The sequence below is a fragment of the Canis aureus genome, chromosome 10, assembly GCF_053574225.1.
Source record: "Canis aureus isolate CA01 chromosome 10, VMU_Caureus_v.1.0, whole genome shotgun sequence".
Taxonomy (NCBI): domain Eukaryota; kingdom Metazoa; phylum Chordata; class Mammalia; order Carnivora; family Canidae; genus Canis; species Canis aureus.
The window spans coordinates 6911344-6925692 of NC_135620.1; the positions used below are offsets into that span (position 1 = coordinate 6911344).

Here is a 14349-nt window from a genome sequence, read left to right on the forward strand (position 1 = left end):
ATTTAGCACCACGTGGGATTTTAAGTCTACTTGTTGAAATTCACTTTCTACTGGATGATGTTTGTGTATTTATTTTCTGCAAATGCATTTTTGCAGATACATGGAGTACGCCATTACTGCATCTCCTTTCACTTTTAATGAAACAAATATAATTGAAGTTGTGGCAGCATCTGAAGTTGGCCGGTACATTGCAAAGGACTTTTTAGTCAACAATTGGCAAGCTGTGAGTAAAAGGTAAGAAGGAAATATGAGACCTTTCTTTCAGACAGGTCATTGGTTTGGTGCTAGAAGCTCAACCTTAGTCTCATTGGGGTCACAAAAGTCCTTTGCATTGACCAGAAAAGTGTTTCTTTTTCTTGCATTTAGTCTCATTTGTGGAAGAGAAAGTGAGCCATAGCCTCACTTTTGGCTTCCTGTACGAAAATGAATTTGCCTGGGATACTCACCTACCTCAGTTTCTCCAGTAAAGTCTTTTGCCTGAGATACAGAATAGAGCAAGTCATGTTTTTCTGGTATGAGTGTATACCAGCCATTCATTTATTTTGTGAAGTAGATCACTCTATTTCAAAAGACAGCAGTGTTCATCACTATATCCGCCTGGGTGTTGTTCATGTGTTATTTGTCAGATCCTCTTCACATATACGAGTTCTATATTCTTGAACTTTTCTTATTTCTCACCTTTCTTTTTTAAATATTTTATTTATTTATTCATGAGAGACACACAGAGAGAGGCAGAGACACAGGCAGAGGGAGAATCGGGCTCCTTGTAGGAAGGCCGATGCAGAACTCCATCCCAGACCTGGGATCACGCGTGAGCCAAAGGCAGACAGACGCTCAACCACTGAGCCACCCAGGTGTCCCTCATATTTCTCACCTTTTAAGATTAAATCTGTTTGCTTGAGAGCCCCCTGTTGGGTAAAATATACATTCACATGAAAAAATCAGACAGTATGTCCTTGATGGCTGGTCTTTCCAGAGCATTACTTAATCATATATTCCTGAAAGCCTAGAATAATATGTCCTACAAGTACTCACAAATGCTAGAGTTAGCAGATAGATACACAGTATCTGCTATGAGGTCTCACCACTTGTAAAGTTGGAAGATACCTTTTGTAAATAAGTTATCCTTTTGGAACAGCAAGTACATTTAGAATATAAATGTTAAAGAATGTGAATATGTGGGGTGCCTGGGTGGCTCAGTCCATTAAGCATCCTGCTCTTGGCTTCAGGTCATGGTTTCAGGGTCATGAGATGGAGCCCCATTGGGTTCTGCACTGAACGTGGAGCCTGCTTAAGATTCTCTCTCCCTCTCCTTCTCTCTCTATGCACCAACACCCTCACCCCAGTCTCAAAAACAAAACAAATATGGCTCTCTCTCTCTCTCTCTCTTTTTTTAGATTTTATTTATTTATTTGACAGAGAGAAGAGCACAAGCAGGTAGAATGGCAGAAGGTGAGGCAGAGGGAGAAGCAGGCTCCTCACTAAGTAGGGAGCCTGATACGGAGCCTGATCCCAGGACCTTGGGATCATGACCTCAGCCGAAGGCAGATGCTTAACCAACTGAGCCACCTAGGTGCTCCTGAATATGGCTCTTTCTGGGAACAAAATCTTAGAATGTTTTTCTTTTGTTAACATTTATTAAACTCTTTTATATAACCAAAAAATTGTGCTTTTAAATAATAAATTTACAACATGTAGATAAAAGCTCATCTGTACAGTACTATGTTTCTGGTTCATCAGTGGAACACACTTAGCCTAGTCACGAATTGAGAAAATTCACCTTATGTCCAGTGTTAAATTATCTGTCATTCTAAATTCATTGCTTCGGTGGCCTTATGAATTGCTTAAATTTCCTCAGATTCCTCAGGCCTTGGGAGTAAATGGTGTCTTCCATTTTTGCTTAAGTCATTAAATATACTACCCTCCTTCCTCAGTCCTCCTAGGAATTTGGGAGTTAGGATAGGAATGAGAATTATTTACATTGATCCTCTTGTTCCCTGAAATTTTAGAGATTCCAGCCTCATAGAGTTGTCTCTGTTTCTGTTCTGTCTCCCTGGAGTTTGTAACAGAAGCGCCTTCTAGGTCTGAGTGCCTGGCTCTGCCTGGCTGAGGAGGCCACCTGTCCTCCTGCTGCTGTGGTCCTAATGCCCAGGGCCATTCAGTTCAGCAACCGTCCTGGACTGTTCTCTTCCTGCGCTTCCTACCGAACAATCTAGGAGCGGTTCTGGAATTAAAATGTTGAGAGAGTAGCTCCTTTAAGAAATGTGTTATGTGGGCACCTGGGTAGCTCAGTTGGTTGAGCGTCTTCTTGTGACCCAGGGCATGATCCTGTGGTCCTGGGATCGAGTCCTGCATCAGGCTCCCCAGAGGGTTAGCTTCTCCGTCTGCCTGTGTCTCTGCCTCTCTCTGTGTGTCTCTCATGAATACATAAAAATATTTTTTAAAAAAAGAAATGTGTTATAATTTGCCTGAGGACCCAACTTGTCATTGCTGTAAGCTGTGATATCCTCTAGTCCTTCCTTTGCACCTCTGGGCTCTGAGGAAGACAGAGGTTCACGATTCTGAGTCAGGCTGAGTATCTAGTGGTGCCTGGCACCTAGAATGTCCTAATTCTAGAGTGTACTTATTGCCACCATGGCTCAAAGTGACGTGGTACCTCTCCCCCAGGCAAGGTGAATCCAGGCAGAACAGTAGAAGTCACTTAGAGTGTCTCAGTAACCTAAAGACTCTCAAGCCCACCTACCCCTTTTAAAATCAGAATCCGCCAAAATAAGGCAGAAAATCTGCACTTTTTGCTAACTCCCCAGGTAAGCCTGATACGGTTTAACATGAAAGCAGTTGACACCTGATTTGAAAAGTATCTAAGGCCGCATTGCTCAATACAATAACTTGTGGATATTGATTTAAATTGGAATTGATTAAAATTAAATAGAATTTAGAATTCAGCTCCACTGTTGCACTAGTCCTGTTCTAAGAGCATGATGTGGCCACGCTGGACAGCTCAGGTGTAGAACATGGTCGTCACTGCGGAGAGTTCAGCTGGCCGGCTCTGCTCCCACAGGTGGACCAGCCCCTTTGACCACACACAGCACCCGGGCCGACCAAGCCCCCAAAATGGCTTTGGGCAGCTCATGGGAAAGACTGCTCCCAAGTTAAGTGATTTTTAGTGTGCTCTAACTTTTATTCCTCAGAAAAACTTTTCTTTTTCTGTGTTTAGAGAACAGGAACATGTTGGCAACAGTGTCTGGAAGGTCCATTGTGTAATAGTTTATACCTGATTTTAGCCAAAGGGCGGAGAAGTGATGTGCAGTGATTTATTTTAATGATGTATGTAACTGTATTAAATGGATTAAATTCTCCATTTTTTTGACTCGAAATGGGTCTTTTGAACCTCAAGAAGCTCCTAGAATTATAGATGTATGAATTTTTAAAAAGATTTTATTTATTCATGAGAGACACAGAGAGGGCCCGATGTGAGGCTCAATCCCAGGACTCCGGGATCATGCCTTGAGCCAAAGGCAGATACTCAACCACTGAGCCACCCAGGTATCCCGATGTATGAACTTTTAGTCATGGCTTGAATATTTTAATCCCTCATCAACAAGATGCTGTGCTCATAAAATAGATGCCTATTTATAGCAAATTCATCTCAGTTCACTCCTCTCATACATTCTGCCACAAAAAGTCTTTCAGACTCAAATAGGTTTGCTTTCTACATCTAATACATTTATTTTCATTTACTTTCTGTTCATTTATTTAATAGCAATTGTAATATTGATCAGTCTTGCTGAAGTTTGCAAATGATTGAATGAACAGTGATAATACATATGGATTGTTAGAAGGAAATAAAAGCTCAGGTTAATAATTAAAATGTTATATATACTAAAGATGGCACAAGAATGTTGACTTAATTTGTTGTACATCAGAACATTTGAATCATCACTTATGTAAACAGTTATATTTGACATGAAAGCTAGCATGTTACCAGTCTTCACATAATAAAGACAAGGGCAGCCCAGGTGGCTCAGAGGTTTAGCGACGCCTTCAGCCCAGAGTGTGATCCTGAAGACCTGGGCTCGAGTCCCATATCGGGCTCCCTGCATGAAGCCTGCTTCTCCCTCTGCCTGTCTCTCTCTCTCTCTCTCTCTCTCTCTCTCTCTGCCTCTCATGAATAAATAAATAAATAAAATATCTTTTTAAAAAAGACAAAATGAAAGGATGAATACACGAATGCCTCTGACAAATTAACTTTTATGTTAATTACTTGAAAAGGACTTTTCTGAACTTCCTGAAATGTGACTGATTACTAGCCAGTTAGCTATGAATTCAGTGTTTTCCCAGTATGTTCCACTGAGCATTATTCATGGAACATGCTGAGAAGCCTTCTGTGAACAAGAAAGACAGCAACCCCATCAGTTGGGAACTGTGTTAACCTTCACTTTTTGCAAACTCATAATATATGCTAGCCTCAAAGAGACCCCAAGGAGCCCTGCAGAAGAAAATCTAGAGTTTTCCGTGCCCCTTTTCCTATATCTTATAGCCATAATCCTGCTACTTACCGTATATGTAATGTAAACAGGGTGTCACTTTGCCAGGAGATCACTTGTTCTGGGAGAGAAACATATGAGAAACTGAATTCTCCAACACTCTCATCTGGAATGTTACTAGAACAACTGTTTATTATTGGCCTCTTAGTTAACATTTTGGCTTTGGTTTGTTTTTGTATAAAATGAAATGTATTATATTTGATCAATTCCAAGGTTCTTTCTTATAATAAAATGTTCTAGTTTTCCCGGGCCAAGGTCTGGTTAGTTTAAACTCTTGTCAGGGATATAAGGTGATGAGGATGTGGGATCTGATAAATGCTGTCGGGAAGAGCTGGAGAAGGTTTGAGGAGCCAAAGAGGAGAATGGGATTTGAGTGGGATCTGAACAAGCAGTTGAAAAAAATTATCTTTCGCATGGAGGAGAGGACACCAAGAAATGCCTAGGGGCAGGACCCAGCATCTGCCTTGGGACCGGTCACAGGACATGGCTGGAACTCGGCTCTGGACTGGACAAGAGAGGGCTGGTCAAGTGTTAAGGTGAGGGCGCTGCCCACAGCAGATCAGGAACATCTGCTCCCCTCACCCAGGCCCCCAATTCTTCCAAGGAAGTCTAATCTGAAGCTATATTTGAGAATATTTGTATTTAAAACAACTTTGGTTTGGTTCTGCCCCTCACTCCCATGTTCAGAGCACTGTGCTGGTTGCTGTGGGGGTGTTTAAGCTAATCATTGGGCCAAAGATGATCTTTTGAGCCCTGATCTCAGTGAGTGAACCTCCAGTGACCAATAAAGACCTCTTGCAGGTTAGAGAAAATGCATCTGGACATGCATCTGTGGCTAGGTCTCATGGAAGAATGTGTGGGTGGAGATGAAGAATAGAATTTGTATGAGTTGTTACTTACTGTATGTAGGCAGGAGAAACAGTGTTTGTGCCCTATCATTCTCATCAAGTGTTTTTGGCTTTCTTAAAAGTAATGTAGGCCTCACAGCCTCCAGGAAAACCCTAGTTTTATTAGAATATAGAATATAAGGGTATGATCAGGTTCAAACTCAACTGACCCAAAAGGAATTTTACTGCCTTTTTCACCAAACACTTGATTTCTTCTTCAAATACTGTTACATTGGCTAAAGTCCTTAGTATGAAAGCTTACACCATTCCCACTTCCATTCTCTTGTGTTTCATGATGGGGAATACAGAACCAAATGGAGAAACAGGTGCATAAGCAAATGGAGAGAAGTCAGGTGTTATGGAGAGGTGCACCCAAGCTCTGAACAGCCCATGCCCACCACCTGTCACTGGATCTGCCTGGATACTTTGGTGTTCCCATGCCTGCCTGCTGGCCATGTTTGCCACAGGAAATCAAATGTGGCAGGGGAAGAAATAGGAAGGGAGGAGAAATTCGAGAAAGGAGAGAGACAGAAGGTGAGCCAGATGAGAGTGGCCCAAATTCCTGTGCCCACACTAGCATGGAATGTTACCAATTTTTTAAAACAGTAACTCTACTGATGCAGGTTGGCTCTGGTCTTTGTATTAATTAGCCTGTATCTGACCACTGGCAGGATAAACTGTTTGGAATGTATCTATTTTTGTTCAGTAATATTTCGGTGATTGCTGTCTCAACCAGAGGGGCAGATCTTCTCTGTCTCAAAAATACCTCCTCAAGAGGAGGTGCTTGGGTGGCTTAGTTGGTTAAGAGTCTGACTCTTGATTTTGGCTGAGATCATGATCTTACGGTCCTGGGATCGAGCCTCACATGGGGCTTTGTGTTCAGCTTGGAGCTGCTTGGGATTCTCTCTCTCCCTCTGCCTATCCCCTCACCCCCCTACACATGCGCTCATGCTCTCTCTCTCTTATTAATAAATATGTCTAAAAAAAAAAAAAAAAAAAAAAAAAACCTCCTCTTGAAACTTGAGAGAACAGGAAGGGACAAAGTGTGCCAGAAACTCTGGTAGGTGTTTCAACACACAGCATCTCCTTTCCTCTCCAGAACAATGCTTCTCACTGTATGTTAGTCTTGTCTTTCCAAGTTACGAGTTGTCCAAGGTCACTTCAAACCCAGATCTGCCTTTCAGGGTAGTGTTCCTCTTCTGCCAGGTAGAAAATCACACATTTGGGCCTTAGGTATTTTCTACTTTTTTTTTCCTTTCAAATTTTGCCAGATTTCTTGAGTTGTTTCACACTTTTAATACCTGGCCAATAAAAATAGGGAGCTAAGGAGTAGCTCTTTCCCTATAGAAAGGAGTCCTCTTGGGGATCCCTGGGTGGCGCAGCAGTTTGGCGCCTGCCTTTGGCCCAGGGTGCGATCCTGGAGACCCGGGATCGCATCCCACGTTGGGCTCCCGGTGCATGGAGCCTGCTTCTCCCTCTGCCTGTGTCTCTGCCTCTCTCTCTCTCTCTCTCTCTGTGTGACTATCATAAATCAATAAAAAAAAAAATTAAAAAAAAAAGAAAGGAGTCCTCTTTCCCTATAGAAACAAATGTGTTTATATGGAGACTCTCTCTTGTCCTTTGCTTTGCTCAACTAGAAACAGCTCACATTAGAGCTCAGAACGTAAAAAAGAATAAAAGCACTGTTTTCTCTCACCTTTGTTTGGATATTATGCCAGCATTGACTCCTGTGATTTTTTAACTTCAAGGATACATTTTGCAAGTAAGTCAATTGTGTGTAAAAAAAATAGTGTGTATTAACTATCAATAATCAATAGAACAGAGTGGCAGTGCAATCCTTTCTTGTTCCGTCCAGAACATTAACGCTGTTTTAATTTTCTTTCTTCTTTAATGCATCCAAAAGTCTTTATTTACCTTTTTAACCACAGCAACGCTTTGGGCAGGTATGTATCTGGTGTTTTTCCTTAACAGTGTTTCATGGTTTTTTTCTGGATGATCCTTGTTGGATATTAAGGACGCTAAGCTGGAGGGGACGTTTCAGTCCCTATGCCTCTTTGAGGGAGGAGAAGTAGAGCTAGAACACTTAGCACTTCAGTGATCACCAACATTTTGAGAATATTCAAAGACATGGATCCTCTCTCCAAAAAGCATATACAAATACAAAATTTAAGCTTTCAGAGTAGGTTAGCCAGAGTTTCTGAAACTGATCCCATATTAATTAGTTTTTTAAGGGGCATAATTTGCGTATGTACTTAACCAATATAAGTGGTCTTAGTTTGAGGTACATGACATCTATTTTAACCACCTCATTTAAAAAGATAAAAACAGTTGTTTTTAAGAAGAGCTTTTTATATTTGAATAAAGCTTTCAGAACTATGTGTACACAAATTGATATTAAACTGTATAAATATTTCCTTATGACTGATAAAATTTTCTAGATAATAGATTTCCTGTTAAATTGTGAAGCTAAACTAGTTCGTACATGATTCTGCTTACATTTGTGAGATAGCAGTCAATGGGGGCTGTGCACTTAGCATTTACCTGCTATATAAAGTATAGCTTTATCTTGCAAAACGTTTTCTGCTCCTGATTAGCATCTTGTTGCTTTGCAGGTATGGAACACAATCACTGGTTACTCTAATGTATATAATAGGGAGAACCATAAGTACAGATTTACAGATCACAGAGGTAAGTACTGAGGATATTGTGAATTATAATGATAATTTAGAAGCCATTTTTTAATGTAATTTGGAGTTGCTGAAATTAGAAACAACAGGCTTATTTGAATTATTATATTCCGTGCTCCTGGTGGTGTTCTTTTCACTGTGAGCAGGAAATGGTTTTTCATTCTATTCCCAGCCCTCATCTTGCTGCCAGTCCTTGCCCTGCTGTCAAAGCTTCAGTAACTCATCTGAATTTTTAGAAGACATTTTAAATCTTTTCATTATAACCTGGCCCCTGTCTGCTTCTCTGGCTTCATCTTTTGCCTGCCTCACCACTGAGTGTAGGAGGACATGAGAGACACTCCCAAATACTTTTCCTCTTATAGATTTTCCTAAATTGTGGTGTTGTTTCACATTTTCCAGGTTTTGGAAACACTCTACCTTCTGATTTGGGTGACTTCACCATGCCTATCCTTGGATGTCCAAGTTATCCTTTAAGACCCTGCTTCCAACCACCTGTTCTAGGAATCTTTCAATTAACTGATTTACACCCTCTCCTCCTGCATGCTCCCCAATCTCCTGTGAATACCTATATCATGGGTGTGTAATGTGTCTACTGCCTGAGGCTATCCTGAGCAACCTGAGGAGGGAAACCATGTTTTAGTCATACCTATATTCTAGAAACTAACAAGGGGCTTGCTATTTCTTTTACTTTTTTTAAGATTTTATTTTTAAAGTCATTTCTACACCCAGTGTGGGGCTCCAAATCACAAACCGTGAGATTGAGAGTCGCGCAGCCAACTGGGCCAACCAGGCACCCCCAGAGCTTGCCATTTCTAGGCTCTGCTTTCTCCTGGGCTGAATTTCTTCTTAGGCTGGCTTTTTCCACAGGAGGCAAACGTGGCTCCAGGCTTATGTCATCCTCAGTGCCCTCAGTTGCAGAAGGAAGAGTCCTTGCTCACCCAAGTTCAAGTCCCAGCCCTGTGGAATGACTCTGGTTGTGGTCCTACTTGGGTCACTTGTATCACTGTGGTGGGAGTGGATCATGTGCCACTCTGGAGCCAGCCCCACCCAAACCACAAGCCCTGGGATAGGGGAGGAGTAGTTTTGGAAAGAAAAAGGGGATCCTATAACCAGAAAGCAAGTTAAAGGGCCAAAAAAAATATCTATTAAAGACAACCTCTCTACACTTAGTAGCATGGATAAAATGAGACAGATTTACACCAACAAACATTGGCAAACACTTGCGCAACCAGAACTCTCTTTTTCTGCCTCTGGGTGAGAAGGTACATGGTACATGGTACAACTACTATGGAAAATAGTGTTTTAAAATGTTATTTAGACACATATGACCTAACCATTCTATTTTTAGGTTTTTACTCAAGAGGAATTAAAACTATATCCATGCAAAGACTTGTACATGAAGGCTCACAGCAGCTTTATTCACATTAGCCAAAATCTGGAAACCATCCAAACATCCATCAATAGGTGAATAGATAAGGAAAATGTTATAATATATCCACACCAGGGAATACTATCCCACAATTTAAAAAAAAAAAAAAGAATTTGTGTAATAACATGGATATATCTCAAGATGATTATGCTGAGATAAAAAAAAAAAAACAGATACATTCTAGGAAATGCCAGATATCATCTCTAGTGACAAAAGGCAGCTTGGTGATTGCCTGGGATAGAGGGAGAGCTGGATTGCGAAGGAATCTGTGGGTGGTGGAAGTGTACTTTACTGTATCTTGACCGTGGCTATGTGTTTCATGGGTGTATACAGTGATCACAATTCGCTCACTTGTACACTTCAAGAGAATTCAGTTTATTGTCCATCAATTTCATCTCAGTTGATTTCAGTAAATGTTTTTGAAAAAAATGCATGAGTGCAAATTAAACGTGTGGCCCAGAACTATATTAATACAAACCAGAAAGGGCCTCTGTAAATAAGACAGGAAAATCAATTGCTTCTTGGCCTTTTGGCTGAGATCAGGTGTGGTATCTGTTCTTAACAGCTTAATATCTAATACATTCTCCATCCAATAATATATTACATGGCTTTTTGGAGCAGGGAGATGGAATAGGAGCTTGCTCCATCCACTTCACAAATCAACCTGGTTTAAAAAAAAAGAAAAGGAAAGGAAAATCAACTCCTCTGCTCCAGCAAATAAAACAAAAAACATGTAGGTCACAGAGTCCTGAAGTTTGATCCTGAGCCAAAATAAAAAAGAGAGAAGCAGTCAGCTATGTAGTTATTATTATGAGAGAGGAAGAATCAGTAATTCCTAAAGGAATTATCTCTGTGTGGGTTTTGGCCTGCTTGAGATTGAGCTGCAGGGACCTGATTTATCAGGGATTCCGTGGACAGGAGAGTGAAGGGCATACCCAAACATGCCCGAAGGAAGGAAAGCTCCAGAATGGAGGCTGAGTTTGTGTTGGCATCTTCTGAAGAGCATCAGGTCATCTCTGTGTTTACAGAACCTGGTGAGGTGTTTTTGTTGTTTAATGAATGAACGAGGTGCATAAAAATTTAGCAGTCCCCAAAGTTCCAAAAAACTCTATAATCACTGATAGTTTCTTTTTTAAAAATAATGTAAAAATATGTTTAGCAGTGGTGGCATTTTTGCCATTTTGAAAACAAGTAAATTAGCTATTATGAATATCCTTGTCAAAAACTTCTTAATCACCAAGAATCCTGCCATGATCTCTATGTTCACGTGATCATATCGAAAATAATTATTAAAAAGAAAATGAGAAGTTTCATTAGTCCTTTCTGCCTCTAGAGCAGCACGGAGACTATACACTCTCTGCAGCTCTTGCTTGGGTCCCCATACTCACCGGGCTGGAGCCTGGCCTCATGCTCTCCAGCACACACAAAGCCCCACGGACCATCCCACAAACCCCAAATCCCCTCCCACACACCTGCACTGTAGAGGGCTGTGGGTGGGAGGTTCCCACTGCAGGCAGATGTGGGCAGGTGTGGGAGAGGGCTGGAGACTGGTTTCTGGTTCCTTAGCCTACTCTGTCCTGGAAACTTACTTTTCTTTTACATGGTAATTAAGTTAGATGGCCCTATTACTTCTCAATTTCAAGTACATTAGGGTTTAAGTGGCATTTTGTGAGCTGGTATAGGTACACTGTCATCTAATGTTCTAAATTCTAATCCAGGAAAATTGTGGTTTCTTCAAAAAGTTAAAAAATAAAACTACCTTATGGTCCAGCCATTGCACTACCAGACATTTACCCAAGGGATAAAAAAAATACAGATCCGAAGGGTACATGCACCCCAATGTTTATAACAGCATTATTAACAATAGCCAAACTGTGGGAAGAGCCCAAATGTCCACTGACTGATGAATGGATAAAAGAGGTGGTGTGTGTGTGTGTGTGTGTGTGTGTGTGTGTGTGTGTGATGGAATATTACTCAGCCATCAAAAAGAATGAAATCTTGCCATTTGCAACCGCATGAATGGAGCCAGAGTGTATTATGCTAAGCGAAATAAGTTAGAGAACAACACATATGGTATGATTTCACTCATGTGGACTTTAAGAAAGAAAACAGATGAACATATGGTAAGAAAAAAAAAGAGGAAAGTAAATCGTGAGAGACTCTTAACAATAGAGAACAAACTGAGGGTTGATGGTGGGAGGTGTATGGGGGATGGGCTAAATGGGGGATGGGCATTAAGGAAGGCACCTGTTACGATGAACACCAGGTGTTAAATCTACAAGATGAATCACTCAATTCTACTCCTGAAACCAATATTACGGTATATGTTAACTAACTAGAATTTAAATAAAAAGTTGAAAGAAAAAAATAAGTTCTAATCCAATGACATAGAAATAGATTTTTTAGATTATGACTTATTAGTTCATTGGGGTCTGGCTTATACATAATATTGTGCCAGATGTTCCCATAACTAAATGCTTGAGGTGAATCAGTGAAGGAATCTAGCCGGTGGGCAAACCCACTATCTAAATGTTCTTAAATAAAGGATCACACTTGTAAAAGCACAGATGTTATGTGCCACTTTTGAGCTTTGGCAGTTGCAAAGCTTCTTGCCAGGTAAGAGGCCGTCTCACTGCGTCTCTGTCCACAAATCTAGCGTAATACCCAGAACGCATTCCCTAGGTCATTACTGAGCACCCACTCTGTGCCTGGGGTCAGAGCAGGGAATAAAACAGGTGCAGTTCGCACTCCCTGGGGCTTCTGGTGTGCATCTGATTCTTCAGGCGAGGTGTGGTCGCCGGCACATGTTCTCAGCCACGGTCTCCTCGGGGCACTCAGCCCGGGAGGGCGCCTTCCTCCGGCTGCGGCTGCGGCTGCCGCGGGCCTGGGCAGAGCCTGTTGCTACTCAGCCTGACCTTGCCTCACTTCGCCTCAATGAGACGTGAGCGTGCACTGACCCTCCGTCCCTTGGTGCTTTCAGCTGCAGCAGTTTTTCAGCAACATGTTGGAGGAGCACCAGAGGCTCACAGTCCATGCCAAATTACAGACAATAAAGAACAAAAATCTGGAGAACAGAATGCGAAATGCCAGGATGACGGCATGGCTTCGGAAAAACACATAACCCAGTGGCCACTTCCGGCGCCCCCCTGCCTGCTCTAACGGGTTTTGCTCACACTTTTGTCTCTCAATACTTAGTGAGTCTGGAAAACCGCATGTTTTGTTATTTGTGTGTCAATCGCTTTTGCTCCGGGGAATATTTCCTGTTCTTCCCCTGCTGTCACATTTGGCCCCGAGACTCTGCAGTCGCCCAGGATTTACCAAGCCTGCTGTATTTCTGGGGGAAATTTCACTTCTTGTTGGGCTAGGAAACCAGAGTTGACTTGAAGTGCCTCATAAAAACAAATTCACCTTAGAAAGTCTTGCTTATTCTGTTGTGAAAGGCAGTGGAATATTAAATCATTGGCTAACTGAGCACAGTCTATGCTGAGGGAAATTCAGATTTGCAACACCCTGGGGTTTATTTAGGGCAATATTTGAAAGCATAATGAGCAAACAACACCACAGTGTAAAGAAACAGAAGCCAGAAAAACAATACGCACTAGAACATAGAAAAGCCAGGGAAACCCACTTTTACAAAGAAGGAACAGATGATTTTATGAGCCCTGTGAAGTGCCTTCAGGGCCAGAAATGCGTCGTCTGCCCATGTCTGTCTCCTCGCAGTGCCTGTCACACTGCACCCCGCTTTCCAGGCTCCTGAACCTGAGGGTGTCACACAAAGAGCCAGAATGGCAGGACCCACGAAGCGCCCTTCGGATGGGATGACAGGAGGGCTCTGCCCAGAAGCTCAGGCTGCGTCCCCACCTGTGGCCCAGGTACTCATTAGGGCGCAAGTTGATGCCCCAAAATAATGATGTCAAGAGACAGCAGCAATTAGGCACTGATCTTCAGTGCAAAAGGAAGTAGCCAAATAAAGAGAACTAAAAGGCTCACCAAAGCAGAATCTTTACGGCTTTGCACTCAGGGGACAGCGGGAAATGTGGTTTCAATTGACCAAATGGAACTGGCTTGCAGGTGGGACAACTCCAGACACGGTCCCCAGTTTACAGTTCGTGGAATTGACTTCGTTCTGTTACACCGGATTAAATCAGGATGGCTAAGGCCAATCACCCTACTCTCAACTTTGTGTGTGTTTGATTTAATTCTGTGTTTTGCTTTGGCTTTTGTTTTTGTAGAGGAGGCGGTAAAGCTTCAGATCTTCGATCTACCTCAGAGTGATGTAAAGATTTAAGAGCTGTGTTAGCTGAAAGGCTTTAAATACATTGCATAAACTCAAGGCAATGTGATCTAAAGTGTTTCCCTCTCTCTCGTGTCAGTTGATGCAGCCACAAATGAAAACGCAAGATGAGAGTTTGCTTTTGTAATCACTTCAGGAGAAGCTGCTCTCTGAATGAGCAGGAGGCCACTGAGTTGTGGCCCTGAAAACCAACCAAAGCCCCACCTCCTCCAACTCAACCATGGGTCATAGGTCAGAGAGCATTTTCTTTTGATTTAGAAATGTAAAAACCTAAACAATAAAAATATCACCATGTGTATTGTTATGTGTGAGGTATGTTCTGGCGCTTTCTAGAACATTCGTTCTGTTTCCTAAACGTCCTTCTATTGCAGTCTCAAGTTACCATAACCATGCCACGCATCTTTTCTCTTGCTTTGCTCTTTCTCCTCCTCCACTCCCTTCTTGTCTCCCTTGGGCTCTCTTCTCCCTTTCCATGGGGTAACCTTTGCCTGCCTTCTGTCTGAAG

General features: G+C 42.0%; 1 protein-coding gene and 1 pseudogene across 1 annotated transcript in view; both read left to right on the plus strand.

Moving 5' to 3' along the window:
• LVRN (laeverin) overlaps positions 1-14142 on the plus strand; it is a 66829-nt gene extending 52687 nt beyond the window's left edge. Inside the window, exons 18-20 of the mRNA XM_077911278.1 lie at positions 97-234; positions 8047-8122; positions 12531-14142. Coding sequence (XP_077767404.1) covers positions 97-234; positions 8047-8122; positions 12531-12671 — 355 coding nt within the window. The 3' untranslated portion in view covers positions 12672-14142. The remainder of the gene's footprint in view (positions 1-96; positions 235-8046; positions 8123-12530) is intronic.
• On the plus strand, positions 10064-10228 carry LOC144322861 (U2 spliceosomal RNA; annotated as a pseudogene).
• Positions 14143-14349: the final 207 nt, after the last annotated feature.